The 25,837-nt window shown below is 42.4% G+C and overlaps 1 protein-coding gene across 1 annotated transcript in view; it reads right to left on the bottom strand.

Moving 5' to 3' along the window:
• The window catches only part of MAGI1 (membrane associated guanylate kinase, WW and PDZ domain containing 1), a 503,504-nt gene that overhangs the window by 66,569 nt on the left and 411,098 nt on the right, over window positions 1-25,837 (bottom strand). Inside the window, 7 exon segments of the mRNA XM_030568462.1 lie at window positions 530-712; window positions 5,834-5,926; window positions 6,741-6,829; window positions 11,055-11,112; window positions 17,190-17,225; window positions 20,288-20,370; window positions 23,999-24,209. Of these exon segments, the coding sequence (XP_030424322.1) occupies window positions 530-712; window positions 5,834-5,926; window positions 6,741-6,829; window positions 11,055-11,112; window positions 17,190-17,225; window positions 20,288-20,370; window positions 23,999-24,209 (753 nt within the window).

Genomic DNA, 25,837 nt, shown 5'->3' with positions numbered 1-25,837 from the left:
GGCAATGCACTAATGTCACTACTGAAAAAACAGACATGGCTCAGGATGTCTCCAGGCATGAAAAGCAGCAGGAGGGACTGGGCAGAACAGCCCTTTCCCCACTTCTTGGTAGTAGCTAGGAAGAAGGGGCGAGATGAAAAGGAATCACAGAGAGGTGCAAAATAAGCCACATAATACCTTTGAAGTGTTTTCCTCCTTAGGAGCTGTCAATGCATCCCAAAGTGCCTATTGCCACGCAGTGTCAGGTGGCTCTCTGGGACTACACTAGAAACTAAAGCGGTTCCTCATTTCCCTAAGGTTTAGCATCAATGGCTTAGCAGTCAGAGCAGACCACTGGACACGACAGCTCTTGAGATCTGGTATCGGCACTGCCAATAACTTGCTACAAGACCTTCAGAAAGTCCCTCGGCTGGTCTGTGTTCCAGTTTCCCCGCTTACAAAATGGGACAATTGAGAACCTCAGATAACAGCAGCTGTTAAGCGCAAAGTGGGGTGTGTGTTTTAATTTTTGTCCCCAGAGCGTCATTACCTGTCTCCATTTTGCCATCCAGGGCAGCAGGGCCATCAAGCACCAAACTCTTGATTTGGAGAAATTCATCCGGTTCGTCCCCTCCGACCACAGTGAAGCCGAACCCCCTGCTGCTTTTCCTCAGCTTGGTGTGGATGAACTTCCCTTTCAACTCTGAAGGATTTCGCGTGAAAAATGGTTTTCCTGTTTAGGAAGTTTTGAAAGTCCATAAATATGCTAGAAAAATATTCTATCCCTTTTTCCTTCCCCAGCCCATGCTAGCAATTTTATGGACAGATACACTTGTGTGTATGCACAGAAGAGAATGGGACAGATCTGCAATTTTACTCCAGTTTACTAGCTTCTTACTCCACTCCTCTGACTTCACTTGGACCACTCATGGAGTCAAGTGCTACATGTGAGTAATGGTATCAGAACCTGGCCCACTGCTTTTTGATTGTGGGTGTCCATCTCAAGGCAGAGTATATATTTTAATTTTTAAAACAGACGCAGTAACGTGCATAGGCTACTGATGGTGGGAAATGGAATACACAGACAATCTGGATATATTTACTAGCTCTTTCTCCTGAGACAGTTTAGGAAGCACAAAAACACGTGTAATAGCAAATGTCATATCTTTAAAAACCAATGGACGAAATGAGAGCTCATGAAAGTGAGGCACTTGCAACCCACTTGTCTTAGGGAGCAGGTTCTGTGCTAAGCGGGCTTTCATGGCTCTGCCAGTGCTTTTCAAACCTGGCTGGCAACACCTCCACTATCTCAGCACTGGTCATTTCTTGAGCAGTTCTAGAGACTGCGCAAATGACTGCCAGGGCAGGCTGCTGCGGGAATTACTGGGTGAACGGAAAGCTAAACAAGTTTTTGACCATATTACTTTGTCCTTAAGGCCCCTGACCCCCTCATCCCCACCCCGGTCTTTCATCCCTAACTGCACCAAAAGTAAAGCAAGCTTTGTGAAGGGATCTCGCTTCCTTGAGTATAATCCCCTACCCTGCAGCCTCCTCTATATATTAACTGCAATGTTCTTCAGATGCTGCCCTGCTCAACCAAAGCAGTCTCTGACTCATGCTCCTCTCCAGACTCTGCCTGATGTGCATGAAACAGTATCGACAGTGGTGCATGGGAACCACAAAAGGAATCACAGGGCCAGACTGGCTGTGCCGAAAGGGCATTATCCATGCTCCCTGGGAGCATGCTATGGAGTGAAGAGAGTTTTAAAAGTTTAATAAATAAATAAAACGTCCTATGGTGGTAGGGTTCATGTAAAAGACACTGCATGGGTTCTGAAAAGTAGTCACATTGCCTGCTCTGCTGCCAAGAGATCAAACATTTCCGCACTTGTGACTGTTTTTTACCCAGGTCCCTAGAGGGAAAAAGCTGTACCACTGAGACCCCTGGTGACAACTCTAGGATTGCCAGGGCTCGATGTGCATTATAATCAGAAGGCTGGCATGCATTCAAGAACTCATCACCAAGTTTCTACTCCAAAAGGCAGATCTCTAGGGTGCTATTTGCTTTGCGAGATGTGACCCCCCCCCAACTATGTTTCGGGTGTACAAAAAGTGTTCTCCCCCCAGAAAATGTTAGCAGGATGTGAGGTAATGACTTGCCTCACAGCCTCTTTGAAAAGCAAGAACATGATTCTTGGGTATACTAATACATAGTGCCAATAGCAGCATTTTTATGCTCTCTTGGTTGCAATGGGAGGTGAGGGGGGTCCATTTTTTTAACTTTCAATGAACGTTATAACTGGATGCCGAAAGACAAATCTACACACCAAGCTGCCGAATGGCAGCTGCTGCTCTTCCGGGCTCTGTGCAACACTCCCAGACAGCAGAGCCTGAAATGAAAGAGGGGGCAACTCAGCTGATCTCTCCCAAAGAAAGGGAGCAAGCGTGAGAGTGAAATAATTGCCGCGAGTGAGAGAGGAGGCATGAGTGTGAGCGAGCGAGAGGAGGCAAGTGCAAGCGAGGGCACACGCTGTGAGGAAGCGTGCTGGTGAACATCTGTCCAAGTGACCAGGAGGCTAGAGCTTTCACGTAATGTCACCAGAGCAGGAGGCGCTGATCAGCTGAGTAAAGGTCCCCAAAGTAACCCTAAACCCTTACGTTTAAAGTAAATTTAAGAGGATAAGAGCTAAAAACCGACTACATACAGGCAGGGCTGGCTTTAGGCCTATTCCACCAATTCTCCCGAATCGGACCCCGCACCCAGTGAGAATCCCTTCCCTGGCTAGAGGCGCCTTTTTAATTTTTATGCACTTGGCAGTGCTCCGGGTCTTCAGCAGCACTTCGGCAGCAGGTCCTTTGCTTGCTCTGGGTCTTCGGTGGCACTTCAGCGGCGGGTCCTTCAGTGCCGCCAAAGACCTGGAGCAAGTGAAGGACCCGCCACCGAAGTGCCACTGAAGACTCGGAGCACCGCCCAGTGAGTACAAGCCCCACATGTTTTTTCACATGTGGTTTTTTTTTTCAGTCATCCCTGCCGGGGCCCTGTTGAAACTGGTCGAATTGGGTCCCGCACTTCCTAAAGCCGGCCCTACACACAGAGTCAAAGCACAGCATTCTACCTCTCATGCCCCACATGGGAGGTAAAGTCCGTATTAAAAATATATATATATATATTTTTAAAACAATAGGTTTTGGCCACTTTATGCCGCTCCAGTTGTGTAGAGGGCGTGCAAAGGCTCTGCCGCGGGCCATGGGAGAACTTCCACTGGAGTAGGAGAATGGCAAGGCTACTGGATATCACCCTACGTTGCTCCCCACCACTGCCCCCAGAACAGAAGGAAATGGGAGATTCTGGGCTATCCCAGACTGCAGCACGGTGCATAGGGATCCAGAGTAAGGGTGCCTGCACCTGGTGCATTCCCCGCCACATGGCACGACCGGTGAGAAGCAGTACAGAATCCATCACAATGGATGGACAGCTGTTTCTTCTTTTCACTTGAATCCACTCTACCCGTTCCAGGACGGCATATTTTTGCTTTGACAAATACACCCTATTTAGTCTTAAAAAAAATATCATGACAAAAATACAGTTCTCATGATAGATTCAATATTCTCTTCTTGCTCGCTGCTTATAATATAAGCTGCAGAGCACAGAAACAATGGCTCAGAATTGCTTATTTATTTTTTCCCCACATTTAAATAAGTTTGAAGCTAACATTTTAATTAAAAATCTGCCACGAAGCGTTAATTACTGAAACAATTATATTGACAGACTGATGCAGTCATTGGAAAGATTTCTATTGACTTCAGAAATGGGCAGGGATGGAGTCCCTAGCCTTTTTTTTTTTTTTTTTTTTTTTTTTGCCAGAAGCTGGGAATAGCCAACCGTGGACGGATCACTTGATGATTCCCTGTTCTGTTGGCTCAGCTACATTCCACATGATCAGTTCCCCGTCAATATGCAGCAGCTTGGATAGCCTTTGCTTTGTTCTTAAAGCATAAGGGAGAGATGTGATGTTGATGGTTCTATTGGGTAGTATGGTTGCTGTTGTCTAACATGATTCACTGTCCTGTGGTTCTGCTGGATCCCTTGTTCCTCCTGGAGCTTCAGATAATGATGATTCCCAACTCCCACTGACCAAGAAGCTGCACCAGACCTCACCTCCGCCCTCCAATGGCTTTCCCTCTGCAAGTCTGGGCGACTGCATTATATTCTAATTGCCCTCGGGTTGCATCTGCTTTGCAGCATGGCTCACCCTGTTCTGCAGGGACGATTACCTAACACCTGCAGCACACTGCACTACCTATTTATTTGAGTCAGAGAATGATTTACAGTGCTAGCGACAAACCTGCAAGGCTTGAGCTCAAGTTACACACAATTAAGGCTGCTAGGGGACTCTGGCTGTTGATACTTGGACTTAGTTAATCCATGCCGGCTGTGTAAGGGGAAGGCTCTCACCTGGGGATTTTGCTTTGAGCTCTAGCAAGTTTCAGATCACGCTGCAGCCCTTTTATGAAGTCCTTTATGTTGCTCCGAGCATTTATCTTCCTTTCCGGTGGGATGGTTCTGACAAGCCACTTTTCCAGGAGTAGCGGGACATACACAGAATGTTGCGCAAGCATTGAAATGGCATCAGTAAATAAGGTCCTGACCCTGCAAACACTTTTGCACTTGCTTCCCTTTAAGCACAGCAGCAGTTCTCTTCTTTTAAATGGAAGCATGTGCATGAGGATTTGCAGAAGTGGAGCTGATGTTTGTGTGTTTTATGGAGCGCACTTTGCTTCAGTTGCAATAGGCATTATGATAGTTGCCTACACAGGAAAAATTTGTAGAGGCTCCAGGAACGCATTGAATTTTATCTCATGGAGTTTCCACTTAATAGTCCCAACGGTGGGATATGATTTTTCCTTCCAAGCCCTCAGTTACTGAGATATCTAGACTGTCAGTACCCCTGCCCCCCTCTCTGAGTAGCACAGCTCCCTCATCAGCCACGTTACAATGGTCTCCCCAAAACGTTTCTGGCATGAAAAGCTTCACAACACAGAAGTAAAAGGAAACACTGACCGACTCACCTCTCTGCTGGGACCCTCTCCTGGCAAGTCTAAACGTGAGACACTCAAGTGGCTATTTGTGCCGGAACGTGAGCAAGCCTCACAGAGCTAATGAGCACTTCAGAAATAGTGTGCTGTGAAACTGTGGCAAACACAATAGGCATTGTTTTGGCATCAGAAAGTATTGACCAGTTCTAGGACAATGGCGTCAAACAATTTTAATTTGCACGACTCTCTCAGCCTACTTGCTCATGTTATACACTAGCTTTGGCAGCAGTAACATCCAACCACATACCCCCTATCCCATTTCTGACCTGATCATATTATAACATAAAATATCGTTAGCCTGCATTATGATAAGAACCACACTTTATCCTTGGTAGATTTGTTTCCTGTCCATACAGGCAAGAAAATAACACCAGCCAAACTTGTTCTAACATAGTTCAACCACACAGTATTGCAAGAAGGGGCTGAGTTCTACAGGCATTTGCACACACCCATTATATCCTACTTTAAACAATTTGCTTTTAATCTGTTAAAATTCTAATTCATATTTTCAGTATCTTTTGAAAGACCTGAACTGCGCGCAAGAAAGGTTTTCAGAAATCCGCTCTCTAAGAGGCATCTCATTCCCACTTTCATTTTTGTCCTCTTCTGTGTAAGACCCACAGTTCTCAAAGTCTAGAGAAATTCAGGAAATTGGTGCTGTGTGTTCTCACTCCACTACTATGGAAGGTCCTGTTTCTGAAGAAATGTGGAGGCAAAATTAGTTTCATTATAATGGAAAAACCTTATTGGATGTTACCTTGCACTGGTGCTTCTCGAACTGGTTCTTGGGTGTTTGGAGCATGGTTTGGAACAGCCAGTGGACCAAGAGATGGATGCTCTTCTGTCCATTCTAGAGACAGAAAAAATACAAAACATAACTATAATGGAACAAAATCACCCACCTGGGTAGGACTAAACCTTCTAGAAAAGCGAGGAGAGGACTGAAAAGTGGAGGAGGCCATGTTGGTTATGTGGATTTGCATTGTGAGTTCCGAGGGATGTAGCCAATCAAAGTGTCATGCAGAAACTTCATAGCACACCTGCATTCTAAATGGCTGAGACTATTTCATTTCAGTGCTACTGCTGCATTACATGATTTTTAATAATCCAAAAATGTGTCAGAATAATGAAATAACGGACTGATTTGGAACATATTTGCAGCGCCCAAGAATTTACTCTTAGCATAATTTAAAAAGCAGTTTAATTCGTATTTAATACTACTCCCTAGTCTCTCTTTAAGTTTTATTAGTATCAGGCCAAATATCAAAATGACCCCTTGGAAAAAAAAATCATAGTTCAAACTCACAAGTCGATTTTTATAATTCCTGGGGAGCAAGCAAGCTTGCTTTGCAACCGATCAATCTTTCAGAATTAAGTTAAGAGTAGCTAAAAAATTCTCCCCATTTCAGAGATTCGAAGCCATTAAGTGCTAATATATTTGATCATTTCTCTTTTGCCTCGTGCTATTCAGTCTTCTAGTAAGAGCACAAACTACGTGCCCCTTTATATCTCATTGTGTGTATAATCCACCCCTTAAAATCACAGGGATCACAATGTAAGTATTTTAATGAAGGACCACTATGTCCACGCGGGGTTGTAAACTCAAGGGAGCGCATATTCTGTTAACAAATCTTTCGAGCATAATGCTCTCCACGGGGGCCAACCTTCTGGTTGTTCTTGCTGCTGCTCAAGCTGTTTTTTCCGTTTCGCTTCCAGAACTGGATTCTCATATTGTGTCTTCCTGTTAATGTGGCTGGAGAAGAAAGAGAGCAATAAATTAGGAAACATTTTGTGTGGCAAACAAAAATGACAGCCAGACTTGAAATTCCCGAGACAAAGGGGGCAAAAAAAGTGAACAGCCAGGCATATGGCGAAGCACTCACCAACTTGTGCCAAATGCTCATTTAGGAAAACAAGCACAACTTATCTGCTGTGACATCTTGAGCGGGAATGGCTAATTCTCTCAACTACAATAAGAAGCAGTTTAACTGTGAAAATGAGATTAAGGCAGAAAGGATGCCCTGTCTGACTACATGTTAAAAGACAGACCTACATCATCCCTGCTTTAATCAGATTCCCAGAGGTGCAGTCATTCCCCAGCTCAGGGAAGTTTAAAAAAAAAATCTGGTAACACTGCAGATCTGGGCAGCAAGACAGATTGAATGAAGGGGAATGTGTGACCTTGGCACAAGAAGTATTTTCAATTAGCAACCATTAAATAATCTGGTTTGAAACCAACATAAATCAACCCAAGTCTGCTACAAAATAAGCTTACTTACCTGTAAATGTGTGTGGAAACTCCTAATGTCTATGCATCATGCATTGCACCAGATGGATAAAGTTAACCCTTTTGTGAAACCCATAAAAAAAATGACAGCGCCACAAAATTGCTAAAGAACTGCTAATCTGTTGAAGCCATTAAAGTTCTGCTGGAATTTACAAGACCTGTGAATTAGACAGCTTCTTAATGGAGTCATAGATTCAGTAGAAAAAGTATTAACCTGTGTGTTGAACACAATATTCAGGCGTGTTGAACTCCCTCCCTCTCTCACACACACAGCTGTATCTGAGCCATCTTTATTGCACTCCTGATCTTGAGATACCTTGTCCATGCAATTTAGCAGAGTCACAAAACTGCTTTAACTTCCTCTATAATATGTGAGGGACATTCTACAAGTCAGAGTGCATTGTGTTCCACCACAGGCCAGGAACACACCCATGCCTATCACCCGCTATATCAGACGTAACATCTACACATTCAGACTAGAAACAAGGGGCAGATGTTTAAAAGGGAGGGTACTCAACCATAGGAACAACTTAATTGGGGATATGATAGAGTCTCTATCACTTGAAGTCTTTCAATCAAGACTGGATGGATACCTTTTTCAGAGATCTGTTCTAGCTCAGACAGAAGGGCTTGATACAAAAATTAATCCGTGTGATTTTCTGCCCTGTGTTTTACAGGAGATCAGACCAGGTGATCCCAGTCTTCCTTTCGGGCCTTAAAAATTTATGCTGAGGGTGAAGGGGACCTGCTATTCCAGTTTCATGGTAGGTTATAATTTCCCTATACCAGGGCAATTCTCAGCTGCCCTCTGCTTTGATGGCACAAGGTGAGCCTAGCAAGAGGTGTTGACTGCAAACAGTCATTAGCAATTTTATGAAAATGATAACAGAACTGTGAAAAAGACCAATCCAGCACTGAGCTACGATGTGCTGCACTTACTGTAGGCAATCAATCGTATTGCAAACCTCAATAAGTTCTATTTCAAAAGAGGCTGGCATGGTATGGACTCAATATTTCAGGTTTATTCTGAATCACAGGCCCAGCTGAAATCACCTGCAGAGCTGCACTCTGCTGGATCATCAGTTGTTTTTAATACTTGGAGAACTGATGACAAAGGTAGGAAAAGCATGGTGATTTTTATGTGTCTGACCAGCATGAAAACATTAGCCAATTGTGGAGACATATCACCATGGATAGTCTTCACTTGATTGGTTCTACTGAGAAACTGTTAGCAAAATACACCTATTGGAAGAAACAATACAAAATAGTGAAAATCTGTATCAGAAACTTCAGTACATCAATATACTGATTCAGGTGCAATTTTCACACAAGTCATAGGGATGATTTCAGTTACTCTTTACACAATGGCATCTCTTTGCATAAAACCTACTGAGATGAATATCTTAAAAATCCTAATGCGTGGAGACAAAACACGTATATCCAATTTCTCTAATGATTATCTGTGAATTTCAAGCATCAGTTGTTTTAAGCACCTAGTCAGTGTTAATTATATTTGGTTAAAACTCAACTACAGTCCAGTACAAAAGTTTACCATTAAGAAAATGTGTTCTGCTATCTGGAAATCCTTTCCACAGTTCCATAGTTACCGTCAATCAAAACAGCTGTTTGCCAATAACTGCAGAACATTAACTACAGAGTTCCACTCAGAATTGTCTTCATTGGGTTCACAAAAAGGATACTTATTTTTTTAAAATAAGCCTGATGCTAGACTGTTGATTTAATGATTCTAATAAGCATATGAAAACAAATTCATGCATTCTATAAGAGACTGTCAATTTAATGTATCAGTGGAAGGCTGTGAAGAATTTAATGGTTTCCAAAAAATGGTATCAGTTAAGTTTTTCATGAAATGAAAATCATGCAGTGTAACAGAACACAAGTGTGTTTGTGTAAGAGAGAGAAATCTATTTTATACCTGTATTAGTAGATGATAGATATTAAATAAAATGGTCTTTTATATCACATTGTTGTTATAGTCCTATTTAATCTCACACTAAGGAATGGCCCGAAATTAATGGGCATGCATATGCAAAGAGGCATTGGAAATGCTGGAAAGAGACCTCTTGGCATGACATTTAATAGATGAAAAATACCCCCGATATCTCTGGCAAATAAATGTCAGGCCTTAATTATACAGTTTGCTAAACCTTGGTTCCCAAGGCACAGATGGTGGGGTCAAAAATGAGCCAAAGCAGATAGAATCTGTATTCCATGTCTATTCTGAAGGCTAACCTAAGCCATCCTAACAGACAGGAGTGTACTCATAATTAAAAATTCATTTTATAGGGTCAGTGATGAAACAAAATCGAGTTCTCCGATTTCCCAAGAGAGCGATCTGTCATGTAGATAAAGAGGAAGCTGTTCAAATTCTGGAGATAGTTACATTAAACTCAGAATTCTTTACAATACAATACAAGAACCTTTATGGTTACTATTTGATTACACAAGCACTGTCATTTTTCATTTCTTGTTGGGTTTTTTTTAATTGAAACGGTAATCTGCTTTACGAGAGCATATTTTGATCACACTGCTTTACTAAGGAAATTGCTAAATTAATCACATACTCATTCTACCTTTGAATAAATGGATCTCAGCTAAAAAGAATTCTGTCTTTGCCAAGAATGGGTCTCAGGCATCTAGAGATCAGTACTCTTCCTGGCCTTTACTTCTAGTTATGCATTCATTAAGGAATTCAGGCCACTGAACGTTAAGACTCTGAGGTTTCCCAATGCTCCAATCCCAGTAGGCCTCTTCCCTATATAAGACCACATGCAGAATACAGCTGAACAAGCCCTTTCAGTGTATCCCTACACTTGGAGCTAGGGTGTGTGATTTCCAGCTTGAGGAGACATACTCGTGCAAAACCGGTAGCAGCGTAAGCTGCAGGGGCATAGGCAGTGGATTGGGCTCGGTGCCTGAGTACACACCCATGAGGTCTGGATGCATTTGTACTCAGAATGGCTAGCCCATGCCGCCACTGACGCTGCCACCGGGTTGCTATTTTGAGTGCACTAGCTTGATGAGAGCTAAAAGAAGTGCATCTCCTCAAGCTGGGAAGCACACCCCTGGCTCTATGTGTAGAACAGTTCATTAATGAACTTTGATCTGGTACCGTTTCAAAGAGGACTAAATCGAAGTTCAATCACCAACTGTTAATCCGCGTCAGCAAGGTAAAATGGACTGTTAATCCACAGCAGGGTAGCGTGCGGTGGATAGCTTGCCACAAACTAAACGCTCATGTCGGCAAGCCCTACGTGTACTGCACTCCTGTTTAGGTCACATCCTGTAATGCTGAGCCACGGCCAGCCACCAGGGGGTGCAGAAGAGCAACGTATGATGTGCCTTCCTTCCTGAGACCAAGAATATTAACTCTTCCCTTCCAGCACCTGGAGAAGTACGAGTCTTTCGGTTGCTTGGCCTGTGCATTCTGATAGCACTGCGAGCTACAAACAAAGCAATCAGGGTGGGTGACTGTCTTACATCACGCGTGACTAGCATTCTTAGCTTATTCGTATCGCTTTTTTGGTGGTGGTAGTGGTGGAGGCAAATACCACTACCCCCAGCTGTGAGTCATTCAGTTCCAATGAATGATACAAAGATACAGCAAATTCAGCTGGAAAAAGTTCTTATCTATTTGACACTGAAAACAGAAACGTCAAGCAACACTTACTCTACATAGTAGACTCCATATACAGGATCTTCAATCTTTTCCCAACCAGCAGGCAATTCTGGGGACGGGACAAAAGGTATATGAATGCCTTAAAGATATAGTTTTCAGACAGGCATCGCCGTTTCACCTGGTTTACAGAATTCCACATCGGCTCATATTCCCACTTACAGAATAACTATCAGGAAAGAGAATCATCACAGCAATCATTTCCGTATCAGTACATAGTCTAATGAGCACAAATATTACTGTTGCCTTACCAGGAGCGGGGTTAACAAACCTGTGGAAAGCAGTTACCTCTGCTCATTGCCTATAGTTTTAGCAGGTCAATTTTTTGTTGCATTTTATTATTTAGATTCCTGGGTTAAATGAACAATCATGCACTCTTTGTTTAAGAGTCTCTAGGAGGTGCCTCTCTCTAGCTGTTTTGGTTTGGGAAAAGTACACCTTTTTCTATTCCTCTGCTAAGTATTTGCAGTAACCGTGCTTAAATACATTTCAGCATTTACCATGATTTCTACGTTAGCACCCAAATGTCCCCCTCAGGACCTGGGGCCCATTATGCTAGATGCTATGCAAACACAAATGTACTTCCCTGTAGAACGCTTGATATAAAAGCATGTAATGCCATAATCACATGTAACATCATTTTCTTTTTTCTTTTTTTAATTAGAACAGTTACTAAAAACAGGTCTGAAGATGAAATTAGCATTTGGAACTCTATCCCCACTTTGTGCCTGCAGATTTTCTAGACTGGAGGCATATGGTACTTCTTTAACCACAATCAGTGAACATCTTAACCTCTGACGATAGGACAAGCAGTAATGGGCTTAAACTGCAGCAAGGGAGATTTAGGTTGGACGTTAGGAAAAACTTCCTGTCGAGGTGGTTAAGCACTGGAATAAATTGCCTAGGTAGGTTGTAGAATCTCCATCATTGTCTAAACCTGCTCTTAAAAACCTCTAAACACCTGTCAGAGATGGTCTAGATAATACTTAGTCCTGCCATAAATGCAGGGGACTGGACTAGATGACCTCTCGAGGTCCCTTTCAGTCCTATGATTCTATGATCACTTCAGCATAGTAGTGAGGGTTATTTGAACTCTATGCATTACTCAAGGGCCTGATCCTACTCCCACTGAATCAAACAAAGTTCCCAATGGCTTTAGGTCCTGAGGTACTACAAGGGCCAGCCCACAACATTTTGGCACCTGAGGCGGGGAGCTCAAATGACGTCCCCATCCCCCTCGCTTGGGCCAAAACTTTGAAAGGGACCGACCACGCCAGGGGCGGGTAGAGGAGGCTGGTGGAGGTGGTGCCTCCCCAAATAGTTAGGCGCGGCCCCGACAACAATGCTCCCCCTCCTGGGCCCCTGACTTCCTCCAGCACAGCACTCCACCATCTCTGTGCATCTGGAGCAGAGAGAATACATATGCACCAGCAACAGACACAATTTTCTACACTCTGGGTCCTAGTGGCGCCCCACCCACAGTCTGGCACCTCAGTTCGCCTCATGGTAACAGGGCCATCCGGGGGGGGGGGGGGCAAGAGGGGCAATTTGCCCCAGGCCCCAGGCTCCACAGGGGCCCCCACGAGAGTTTTTCGGGACCCCTGGAGCGGGGTCCTTCACTCGCTCAGGGGCCCCAGAAAACTCTTGCGGGGCCGGGCCCCGGAGCTTCTTCCGTTCCCGGTCTTTCCTGGTGGGGGAGTCCTTCCGCTCCGGGGCGGAAGGACCCCCCGCCATTGCATTACTGCCAAAGCGGGACCTGCCGCCGAAGTGCAACTCGGTCTTCGGCGGTAATTCGGCGGCGGGGGGCCCTTCCGTTCTGGGACCCGCCGCCGAAGTGCCCTGAAGGCCCGCGGCAGGGGCCCCCCGCCACCGAATTACCGCCGAAGAGTGGGCTGCACTTCGGCGGCGGGTCCCGCTTCGGCGGTAATTCGCCGGTGGGGGGCCCCCGCCGCGGGTCTTCGGGGCACTTCAGCGGCGGGTCCCAGAATGGAAGGGCCCCCCGCCGCTGAACAGGGCCGGCTCTAGACATTTCGCTGCGCGGGGGGCCCCCTGCCGCTTGCTGGTCCCACGGCTCTGGTGGACCTCCCGCAGGCATGGCTGCGGAGGGTCCGCTGGTCCTGCGGCTCCGGTGGACCTCCCGCATGCATGTCTGCGGATGCTCCACCGGAGCTGCGGGACCAGCGGACCCTCCGCAGGCACGCCTGCGGGAGGTCCACTGGAGCCGCCTGCCGCTGATGGCCCCAGGCCCCCGGAATCCTCTGGGTGGCCCTGAATGGTAAGGCCAGCCCTGGGTACTACACAAGTTACTTTAAAGAAAGAACCGCCACCATACAATAAGCATGCATATGAAGACTATTAAAATACCCCAATGAGAAAGAATTCCTCATAAAAGCAGCACTTATTGACAAGTTGACATGACCAATGGGAAATAATCTGTGTTTATTCATTATGGAATGCAAAGATTTATTTTTATTAATGGTATCAGTTGCGTAGCCAATACAATCAAGCAGTGGCCCATTAATCAGAATAACATAACTGTACTGTTCAGTATTTACTGACATCAGCTACACTGCCATAAAGGCACAAATAATTTCAGACTGAAAATAAGGAGAAGTCATACAAACACATATGGGGTAATTACTCAGAGTTTATGTTTGCATTCAGAATTGGCTGAACATCAGAGAAATTAATTTTGTGGGTTTTGCTCCACAAGTCCCTTTTTTGCAAATAAAAGCCATGTTTTCCCCCTATTCTTTATTTTTATACTTATCAGGTTTAAGCATCTTTGGATTCCTTGAGACATAAGCAACCAAATGCAAGCCAGTGCTAACTTTGGGGTATGAAACCACTTTGCAAAAGAGATCTGCTCAGAAGATTTTATGCCTACCAAATGAATGGGTTTGAACATTCCTCTACAAAGCACAGAAGTAATGTCAATATTAAAATGGAAGTGCAAAACTAAAGGCCAGATCCTGGAAGTCCTTACTCAGTTGAAACTCCCACTGATTTGAATGATGGAAAGGGTGGGATTTAGTCAAAAAGTTTCAAACAATTAAAGATCTAACACAGAGAAGAATCAAAAGAGTCAAAAGTATTGGCTGACGTTTCATTCTTAATTTATTCCATTGTGGAAGCAGAGGGCTGTGGAGGCCAGATTGGAATGAGAGACTAAAGTAGAGCACCAAAACAAGAGTTAAAGTTGAAGTTGGAGAGTAATGTTTGTTGGCTACGCTTTGTGTGTCACAACCTTAAATAATGTTTATTTTATTTTCAAATCTCATGCTATTGTTTCTGGCCAGTGTCATTGCCTTATCTTTATTTAAAATGTTTTTAGTATTAATATTTCATTTTTATTTTCTGTAAAAGAAAAGAACATTTACGGAAGGTCACAAAACAAGGACCTTGGAATTACTCCACTGACATTCCAGGCTATTGGATAAATACTTCTTTAAGCAGTTTTAAATTTAACAAAACACATTTCTACATGTGTTGAAAACCAACAAGATAAGAACTGATGCTTTGGAGCCATAAGTAGTCTATCCACATCCAGGAATCTAATAAGTCTTTTGAAATGCTCTAAAGCACAATGTTACTCTGCATTAGTAGCACCCACTTTGCAAAGTCCAATATCTGGGTTGTTTTAAATGCCCCCCTCCCCCACCTCCACCCATCTTCAAGATGAGTCAGAGAAATTAGATCATAGAATATAGCTTCGACCCAGGAAAGGAATCCCCATTCCTGCAGTCCCATATGGTTCTATGAGGGGACACTCGTATGGACCCCCATGGAGGATTATAATCTAATATTAATTCAGAACAAGAGCAACAACCTATTCATTTGGCTTTAAGTGCCCAACTTATATTTTTAAGCATGGTGTCAAAACCCGTTCCTAGCTGAGAGTCTGTTCGTCAGTGTTCCAACCTACAATAGTGATAAATCCCTGAAAATAAGGAAAAACCACCAGCCCAGATTGAGTTTCCTTGCCCCTCTGCACCCATGTAAGACTCTAGCCCTGAGACCTCTTGCTGGAGCATTCCACCCTTTACGAGTCATAGCTCATAAATGCCAATGGACCTACACTAGAAAACTAAGTCCTGAAATTCACCAGAGCTTGACTGATCATAGTCATTTTGGAGGTCAAGCTCAGAGATTTTTACCAGCCTGCAATTTATTCTGCAGTCTCCGATATTGCTACTACTGGTTGAACTGCACAGAAGTGAATTACAGGTCTCAGTGTTCCTAGTGTAGACAAGACTAGTAGGAGTTGCCCATGTGTAACAGTGTTAAATCTTTCCCTAAGTGTTTAATTTCTATCCTAAAATAGCACTGTTCTGTTAAAACAGAGGTCATCTATATTACTACCTATTAAATCAGTTTCTTTAGAAAATATAAGAGAAATACAAAATATTGTGAAAGTTTCAAGTTGATTTCTATTTAAATTTTCTCACATTTAGAAAACAAATGTTAAACTTTAGTTAAACTAGGTGCGTTAATCTCTGGCACAAACAAATTTATACTAACCACTGGTGTTCCTATTGTACTGGAGATTTTGTTGATATGTTTTGACAATACTTCACTGACCTTGCTGGCACTGACTGAACCACTGCAAATGTTAAACTTCCTTCTTGTAATGGTTGTAAACCCCTGTAGTATTTATATGGACCCCGATTTTACAAACACTTGTCCATACTACTGTGAGGAGTCCCAAGGATATCAAACTACTCATTAGTAAAGTTAAGCACATGTGTGAGTTGGTGCAGGATCAGGGCCATGGTTATCAACCAATCGTCTTCCCTGAATCTACTACGCCTGTCCATCCTTCCCTTAAAGTTAGCCTCTGTGCTGAAGGGTAATACAAGGAGTAAACATTTAAGTTTAGTTGTTACCCATAATCTTGTTATTTTATACTATTATTACTTCATCTTTACTGTTTTTGAGAGATTTTAATTAAAAATACATTTAGGTTCAGCTGTCTTCATGCACTTATTCTTGATGTTATTTTAGTCTGTGAAAGATTACCAGCCATCGCAATGGAAACCTTAGCACTGTGAGTTGTGCCAACACCTGCTACAGGAATTGATAAATTATTCCTTTATGTAATCTCTTTCCAAGTGTTGCACTAAAAGGAGTTAGGTTCTAAACATTATTCCAGCCGCACTAACCCCATGGGCAGCTTCTTGCATAGCTTTTTAAAAAGCAGTCAATATTTATTGATGGCTTCTGGCATATCAATCACACAGAAATAGGATGCAGTCTACACTTTCAAGTAATTACGGAAACCAGAGATTAATTCCACTGTAATATAATCAGCTACCATACAAAGCTATAAATTTCTTTAAAGCAATGAATGACCTAAGGAAAATACAGTCACATATAACATACTCATCCCTTTCAGCTCTCAAAATGGACTAGAATGTGGAGCAGAAATAACGGTCTAATAGTTCTCTGCACTATAATTACAGACTGAACTAACTAATGCTAAATGAGATTAGATATTATGATTGCATTCTTCAAAAACACTTAGAAACTATCACTAGACCTCACCATCTAAAATCAATTTATTCTTGATTTATAACATCAACTCCTGGGGCAAAATTTCTGCTGTTTCATTGACAAACTTAGCAAAAACATTCTGTGGGATATTTTTAACCAGTTTTCCAAATTTCACTTAGCTTCTCTAATCTGGAAAGCTGGGTACTAATCCTGAGAAGTCTTATATATGTGTTTACCCTTCACATAACTTGGAAGTCAATGGACCTACTCACTGGCTGAAATCCAGACCCCACTGAAGTCAATGGCAAAACTCCATTGACTTCATCAGGGTGAAAATTAAAACCCAATGAGCATAAGGGTAAACATGTTCTCAAGCCTTTGCAAGACTGAGGTCTTGCTTTGTTTCTCTTCTTTGGGATCCAATACCATAAGAACTATGCCTTAAGATTCCACATAATGGGGGGGAAAAAATCTATTTTCAGTGCCAAAAATCCTGATACATTTTGTTACTGAATTAGGCCTTGTTGAAATTAAAAACTTGAAAGATGCAAAAATGACACAGAGGAGAGGTCAAGCAATGAGAGGCTAACACTGGTACAGTCAGTCACATAGCAAAATGAGAGATGGATGATTTACCTAGTTCACTGTCCAGTTCCTCCGTGTGTACCCCTTCTTCTCCAAGGGAAGAGCAGTAAATGAGATAGAAAAAATTAAAAGAAAATTTCAGATACCAACAGCAAGCAAGATATTGCTATAGTAAACAGAAGAACCAACACCAATTTTGCACAGACCAAACTCTCAGTTTATCACATCTTAGTGATCAGAGTATTTATGGATCTTGATGTGGGTCATGAAAGAATAGGTTCTTGCACTGTTAAAATAATTGTGCATCAGCTACTTTCATGCCAACATTTGATTAGACCAAGTGATAAACAAATTTGCATGATCATCATTTTTATGGCAAAACATTCCTCTCAGATGCATATGGCTATATATTTATCAGGAGACCAAAGCTGAGTGCAGATCTGAGAGAAACTCTTTGCCCTTAAATAGGATGTCACTTAGAACCCAGGTCAGTGAGGTATTTAAATAAACATCTAAATGGAATACATAGGTAGCTCTCCTGACTTAATTGGGACTACCTTATGCACTTAAGTTAAGCATGTGCTTAAGTGCCTTGCTCAGATGGGGCCTAAGGCTCCAATCCCGCAAAACAGATGCACAGTAAAGATCCTGACACCCAGATGGAGCTGCATTAGCTTCGAAGAGACCTCATTTTCATCAGTTAACAATGACAGATGATTACGGTATCGCTTAGCTTATGAATAATACTGCAGTCAGAAAATGAAAGTTGATGACACAACTAGAATGCAGATGGTAAAACAAGATGGGACGTAACAGAAGAGTATTCGCTATGTTAATAAATGACACACAAGAGATACAATACCATTAAATTGCTGTTGATAACTATGACACTGAAGAAATACTTTATGTGCTCTAATTTACCCATGAACTGTTTGTATTATAGTAGGCTAGCATAAGTGGTTAGACATTTGTGTGTAAAATGCTAATAAGCATTTTCTTCATATGATAAACAATAGAAAACTTTCAGGGATCTGTACCCTGCCATGGAAAGAATACAACACAGCTAAAATTCAAAACAAGTTTGAAAAGATGTATAACACTCAAAGTATTTACTTTATCCACTGTACACATGATGTGACCAAGCCTGAAAACAGACATGCAACTTTACTCCTGGGAGTGGCCCCAGAGCTTTCAGTGGAGCTACTCACATGAGTAATCTTCTGTCCACTCTGGCTGGATCAGACTGTCATTTGGGATTTGCAATGTTATTTTACCTTTTCTTCACACCTAGGAGCTTTTATTGAACTATAAAGAAAGACTAGAACAGCGAAGTAGAAGTGTGCGGTGCACTAAATGCACCTTGGACATAATGAGTTTTACTACTTGCTGTTAGAAAAATAATAATTCATTAGCAAATAGAGGCAGAAATGATAAAATGAGCTGAAAGTAAGGAGCTGCTAAACAAAGACACAGCTACTTTTTACAAAGAGATTACACAGTTATAAATTAACTGTCCCAATTACACAAGCTGTTCAGATACCCATTTTTTAATTCAAAGGGATGAGGATATAAGAGAACGGCAGACTCTGGCATGTGGTATCAGAATGTAGGGGATTCTTTGGTAAGTCATCCTGATTCTTGTTTCCTGACCCTGTATGAAAGTGCAGGGTGTTTCCTGCTGACTCTCAGTGGCAGGTGCATCTTGTTAACTTCAGCCAGATTATAAACAGGAGTTGGAGCCGTGCTCTGAAGAGGAAGTTAGGACAGAGGAGTGCTTCAAGGAAAACTCTAGCCTCAGCCAGGAGAAAGCTTAGGCTGCTGTTTATGTTCTATTTTAAATTGTTTCTCCGAGGTCCCAGTGATGTACCTATTTTTAGACCCTAGTCCTGCAAAGGGATCAACCCGGGATGAAGGATCTCTGTGCCTGGAGTCCTACAACCTTTGCAAGATCTAGTCTCGGACAGAAGAGGCCAAAATTTCAAAGGGCTCTCAAGCAGGCCTCTAAAAACTGAATGCACAGTGTCTTGTCTAAAATTTGTACAATCACAAGACATCTTGTATTTTGCGAGCATTCAAGTCCATTAGCCACATGTACAACTACCTCGTATCCTCAAGTAAAAGTGGTTTGTTCAGTCAAATCAAGGCATTATATGTGAAAAAAACTCAGACGTGAAAAAAAATGGAGGTCAACAATTTACAAGATTGTAACAGCAACTTAGAAGTGACTTCTGAAACAATGAGGTCCATTCCCTTCCTAAGTAAGATAATACCCCTAAAGCATAGGAGCCTGACTAACAAATAGCTTGAGCGAGAAAGTGATTGATCATAATCTCCAAATTAACTTTAGGATAATAATTCAGATCCTCTAAAATGCTCATGGCTAGCACTGTGCCAGTTAAAATGCCATTGTTTTCCTGTTTTGTTTTTTTGGGTATGTGTTAAAGGTAAATGGACCAAAATGTGTGTGTATATTTTCACAAATATTTTACTGGCCTTTATTATTCTTTGCAAGTTTTAAAGGTAAACTTAACTGAAATACCTCCTCTTCCAGTCACATATTGGGATGCTTGATTTATTTATGTGCCTTCAAACTGGCTTGCATTTTCAACATCTCAAGGAATGCAAAATGATATTTGTTCAAATTAAGTGATAAAAATCCATGATTTCAAATATAATTTCTCTTTAGCAATGATAATCAGAATGTAACATTCAAAAGGTAAGCAATACATTAACCTTTTAATTCTACCCAAATGAGAAATAATGTCCTTTGGAGCCACTTAAAACATACTAACCACAACATAAGGCAATGGGCCATGCGGAGTACCATTTACTCTGTGCCTGCACAGGCGTGCTAGTTAGCACATGCATTCAAAGAATCTTGGTCTCATTCTGCAACAATGAACATTCAAATTCTTTTGTGCAAAAATGGATGCCTCCTAGTTCTAGTACTTCTGCGATTGTTTGACTTGAGATCATTTGAAAATCATGATGATTCACCTTACGTATGTGTTCATATTGGTTATCTCTGTGCATTTCCTGTTCTTTATTTTACATTTTGCAATCATAGTATTGTTTTTTTGGGAAAAAATCTATTTACCTAAATTAGAGCAAACACACTAAGTTTTAGTTCACTATTTTCAGTCCCTTACCATCATCTTCACATTCTTCTAGTGGCTTCTGCTGTTTGTTCAGGCACCGTGGGTCTAGCCAAGATGTTGTTTTAGTATTATGGCTGCAAACCAGAAATGGAAATATGACCTTTGTTAATAAATCGAGCTAAAGTACCAGTGACAGAAAAACATGTGCCCTCCTATTATTCAACTGAGCTGAAAGCATATTTTTATTTCAGAAGGAATATAACAATGTTATGTTTTATAAAACAGGCTAGCAAGTCAGGAGACTTTCAGCATTGACAGAAAAAAATCTGAGATTTTAAAAATAGTCACCACTAGAAGTCAGAAATTCATGTGTAAGGCCACAGGAGTAACTATAGCAGAGACGGGCAAACTTTCATTTACACTCTGGATCACATTTTAATGTGGAGGCTAACTCATGGACTCATCTACCATTGACAGCTGGCTGGGAAATGAGTTATTTCCTCAGGAAAATTTTCAACTTTTTTTTTTATTTTCAGCTACATTTTTCTTTGAAATTTGTTGGGTTTTGACAGAAAACATCAATCAGAACAGATACTTCCAGTGAAAATGTTCCTATTAAGAGGAAAAACTTTTCTATCAAAATCTGTGATGGAAATCGTGACCAGCGCAACTTCCAACTCTTTCTATTCATGAGTCCACGGACCTGCTCCTGACTTCGGTCCCAAGGATGAAGATTGTGTGTATGTCCTCTTTAAATATACTTTGTAGTGATTCTTTTCTCCTAATTTTCATTTGTGTCATAGAACAAGGGGTAACAATCTCTTAAATCTATAAACTAGTCCTGGTGCTTGATGCATTCTTCTGCATAATATCTAACCTGGAGAGACTAGTCTTCTAAACCTGAAATTTGTCTAGCTTAGCCTTTGGCTCTGCTTAATGGTTCTTACTTCTAATGTCATATCAAAACTGATCACTCCACATTCAAGGTTCTCAAAGAGGTTTAACAAACTTTAACTAGGCCTCACAACACTCCTTGTGAACGAAGAAATAATGTAATGAGGACTATGCTCCTTTCAGGACAAACAGCCAACCAGTATGACTCCATGTCTGACTTATTCTTGTGTCTGACTGCTGCAGTAAAAGGTCCTTGATGTCACCCATTTCGTTATGCCTTCCCATTGCAGAAGGAACACATTCAGAGAGTTTGTGCATTTCAGAGAGTTTCTGATGAATTCATTGGTCGTGGTTTGGGTTTCTCAGACTAGTAAATTGAACTCTAGCAAAACAAGGCAAATCATCAATAATAAAGCAGAGGGGCTCCTCCAATGTATAATAAGTTTGTGGTTTGCTAGGGAAAATGGTGGTGATATGGATGGGTACAGTATTTGCATATTTTTAGCAAGTGTCAGTCTGGTAGGTCATTCCCAATGACAGGAGAATTCCATAAGCCAGGGTTTCTCAAACAGGGGTCACCACTTGTGTAGGGAAAGCCCCTGGCGGGCCGGGCCAGTGTGTTGACCTACCGCCTCCATCCGCAGGTCTGGCCCATCGCAGCTCCCACTGGTCGTGGATCGTTGCTCCGGGCCGATGGGAGCTTCCAGCAGCTCGCAGTGATCCGTGGCCAGTGGGAGCCGCGATCGCCTGGACCTGCAGACGGGGCAGGTCAACACACCAGCCTGGCCCGGCCCGCCAGGGGCTTTACCTACACAAGTGGCAACCCCTGTTTGAGAAACCCTGCCATAAGCTCATTAGCTTAAGCATACAACATTTATCTAATCCTCCTCCATCGGATAAACTCAGGAGAACAAACTTTTGTGCTCTTTGCAATATTCCCTGGTTTTGTTTGGATAGGCCATATTATAAAAGCAGCCTTTCACATGGAATTTCTGCTCCTGACCCTGTAACCAGTGAGGTGTATAAAATCATTGGGCGGGATTTGTTTTCTTTTTCTAAAGTTACGCTGAAACTCAGTTGAACTGCAGGCAAAAGCTGAGATCATTATTATTTGTTATGAACTGAATCACACCCATCCTCTCTCTTCTCCCTGCTTTATGGCATAACTTGCAACAGCATTAAAGAATCAAGTATGCACATAGAAGTAAGACAGATCCAGAAATAAGTTATAGTGGACACGTACATGATTTTAACAACAGAAACATCCTTCTCCTACCTAGTTTTTGTCAAAAAAGGTCTAAGAAGTTTTTAAAGACCATTTGGAAATTCAGAGCTTTCGCTCATTAGGAGACTGCATAAACATGTAATAAATCACTCTGCCTCCAAAAAGCGTTTCAAAGAATGAAGGTAGTAGCACAAAATCACCATTCAGATACAACTGAGGGCAGAGCACCATGTTTAGTATAATGAACATATCTTGGTTCAAACTGAAACACAAATAGGATGACTACTGCTATATCCTCAGAATACTGGGCATTCTGGTACTTCTGGAAATGACCTGGGCCTATCCCAGAAGCATGACCTCACCCCCTCTAGCATAATCTTGCACATACAGTGTATGCGAGGCCATGCTGCACAGAGGATGCCATTTTGAAGTGCCTGCCAGTCTGCCCCTGCCGGTGGCGTGACCTCCTAAGAATCTCTCTCAAAGGACACGATCACTTCAGTTCTAGACAGAGGATCACAGTCACTCCACCAGCAAATAATGTAGCATAACTCCTTTAAATCAAAGTCAGTTTGGCAGTTATCTTACCCACAGAAAATAGTTGGGGTTTTTAACATGTCAAAGCAGAGGTTCTGGTCTAAGTACTATATAAAGGAAAAGCCAGCTTTGTATCTGGATGTACTGTATTTGGTCTGTAGATAGAGGGCCTCAGTTTCCATTACTACAATATTCTAACCTTTAGAACCAAATTCCAATTCCTTGCTCCATACCCATAAAGACAGATAAGAGATTTGTTTAGCTTCTTGTTTTCAGGCTACAAACACTATTTGCACTCTTCTGATGACAAGCTAATTCTGTCGGCGGAATCTCTCGTATTAGCGGGTCTTGTTTTAGCAGCTGCTCAAGTCTTAATAAGTCTCTTTAAGTACAATTAGAGACTATTACTTATGATATAAAAAATCAATATTGCGACTACCTTAAAGTGGCTGACACTACAAAGCTGTCCAGCAAAAAGCATCCACAACGCTATGTCTTCCTGGCTCTTCCAAATACTGTGTGCCAAATTCTGCTCTGAGTTATGCCCTGTGCAAGCCCACTGGAGCATGTCAGCATCCAATTTGGACCCTTCTCTTTAATGAGAACAGCAGTGAACCAAGTTAACTCCCTGGCTCTGCTACTGACTGAGCAAGGGGTTGGAGGAATTTTCCCCTGACCATTCTGATGTACATAGGCAGACCCTGAAAGTGAGTTCTTAACTCCTTTCAGTTAGCTTTCATCTCAAACTAAAAAGCTAACCAATATTTTTAACTGCCTGTGGCTCTTGTAAATATTTTTGTAAAAAACTACAGTTGCTCTGCAAATTTATTGGATCTCCAACACCTTTGAACTCTGGAAGAGTTTGGCTGCTTGGTCCACTCAGAAAATGCCCAAGCAGGAGCATTGCAACAATGTCTTATAACTGGTCAAGATCTTTTAGTTCTTAAAAGCAACTGTAGACATTAAATACACATGGTTTGTATGTACATTTACAGACAGAGATTTTATACACACACACACACACACACACACACACACACACACACACACACACACACACACACACACACACACACACACACACACAAACAAAATATGAGCTTTACTCTATAAAATAGACTTCTCCATTCTCGGTATAGGCCATCTCCCAGTTTTCAGGTAGAGGACCTAGGTTTTCCTCTGCAGAAGGAGGTAGGTATTGAGGGAGCTTCTGAGATGGTTCCGTGGTGGGAATGGCGGTGATGCTATTATTCACAGGAGGTGGCGCTGTTTCTCTTATACTATGTATATTGTGCTCGTCTTGGTCACCAGAATCTGCTGCAGAATCACAAAAAAGATTATTGGTAATCACACTCAAATATTTGTACCACTTTTTCTTCCTTGTTCATTTGTTTGCGTCCATACCTGCATTGGTATTGGTTCCAAAGACTCACCTTACCTTTCAAAGCACAGGACTTGGGAAACAGATAGTGAGTTTTCCTGTAACTATTCCCTCTGAAGCCCCAATCCTGCAAACTGGAGCTGCTGAAGTAACTGCGTTCAGCGGGGCTCTGAAAGGGTGCAGGGGCCCACCCACAAAGAACTGCTTATGGGATTGAGGCCAAAGAGAATAAGATTTCCTTTCAGCAGAAAGATTGATTGGGAGAGTTTCAGAATTGCCTAAGGTACCTTGCAACACAAGCGCCATAGAAAGTCAATGATGTGGTGGCGTTCTTTCATATTAAACAATTTCATACTGAGCAATTATAATAATTCATTTCAATGTTTTATAATCGAGGTGTGAGATCCTGCCGTAAGTGGCAGCTTACAGCACTCTGTTCTGCCCCCATCCATAGGGTTTTACAATGCTGTTCATCTCCAGAGCCAGGTAAAATCTATAGCAATAGTACAGTCCCTAACGACGGTGGCATGGTTCTCCTCTCTCTTGAGGAAAACTCTCTGCTTGCAGTATACAGGGGGCAGAGGAGAGAGGGAATAGGGGGTTATTGGATCCTTGCAGACCCTAACCCGCCCTCCAAAATAGCAACAGTGTATGGTCTCTGCAGCAACTCCTCACATCCTTAGGCGCTGCTCCACGCAAACTGGATCTCTGCTCCTAATTACACAACGGAGACTCTAGATACATAGCTATGTTGGCATAGCCCAGTAGCGTAGGCTTGGCCTGCACCCACAGAAGGGGTTTTCCTGTGAATGTACAAACACTAACTCCCTGAGCAAGGCAATGTCTACACATAAGCAATAGAGTGGCACAGCTGCAGCTACGCCTCTGTAGTGGAGACACTTCCTGTAGTGACTACCGTCACTGCAGTAAATTTACCCTCTCAAGAGGCAGTAGCTAGGCCAGCAGAATTGCTCTGTCATCTTAGCTGTGTCTACAGTGGTGCAAACATTTTAACAGCCCTGAGTGATACAACTAGGTCAGCCTAAATTTTAGGTGTAGACCAGGCCTAAGTTAGCTATGTCAAGGGAACTCTTCTGTTGGCACCTCCACTGGGAGCTTAGGTCAGCAGAAGTTTTTTCACACTCCGACTGACATAGCTACACTGAGATAACTTTACAGCGTAAACCAGACCTTAGTTTAGAGATGTTATAAACACTGCTGTGTCTTGGGACTGGTCTACACTAGAAAAGTAGATGGACCCAGCAATGTCATGATGGGGGGTGTGTGAAAAATCCACACCCCTGAATGACAAAGTTAAGCTGACCTACGTCCCCATGTAGACAGGGCTAGGTCAACCGTTGACCTAGTTACTGCCTCTCGGGAAGCTGGATTTACTACAGCAACAGGAGAACCCCTCCTGTTGTTGTAGTATCTATACCACAGTAGGCTGCATATGCATCTCTCTGTGTGTTATGTGGCCGCATGGAAACAATATATATACTACCTGTATAACTCTGAGGATGTCACGGGGCTGCAGCTGTGTGCTGACTGGCCCACAAACAGC

Source organism: Gopherus evgoodei, chromosome 7 (assembly GCF_007399415.2).
Source record: "Gopherus evgoodei ecotype Sinaloan lineage chromosome 7, rGopEvg1_v1.p, whole genome shotgun sequence".
Classification (NCBI taxonomy): Eukaryota; Metazoa; Chordata; order Testudines; family Testudinidae; genus Gopherus; species Gopherus evgoodei.
This window is presented reverse-complemented; position numbering and strand designations above follow the sequence as displayed.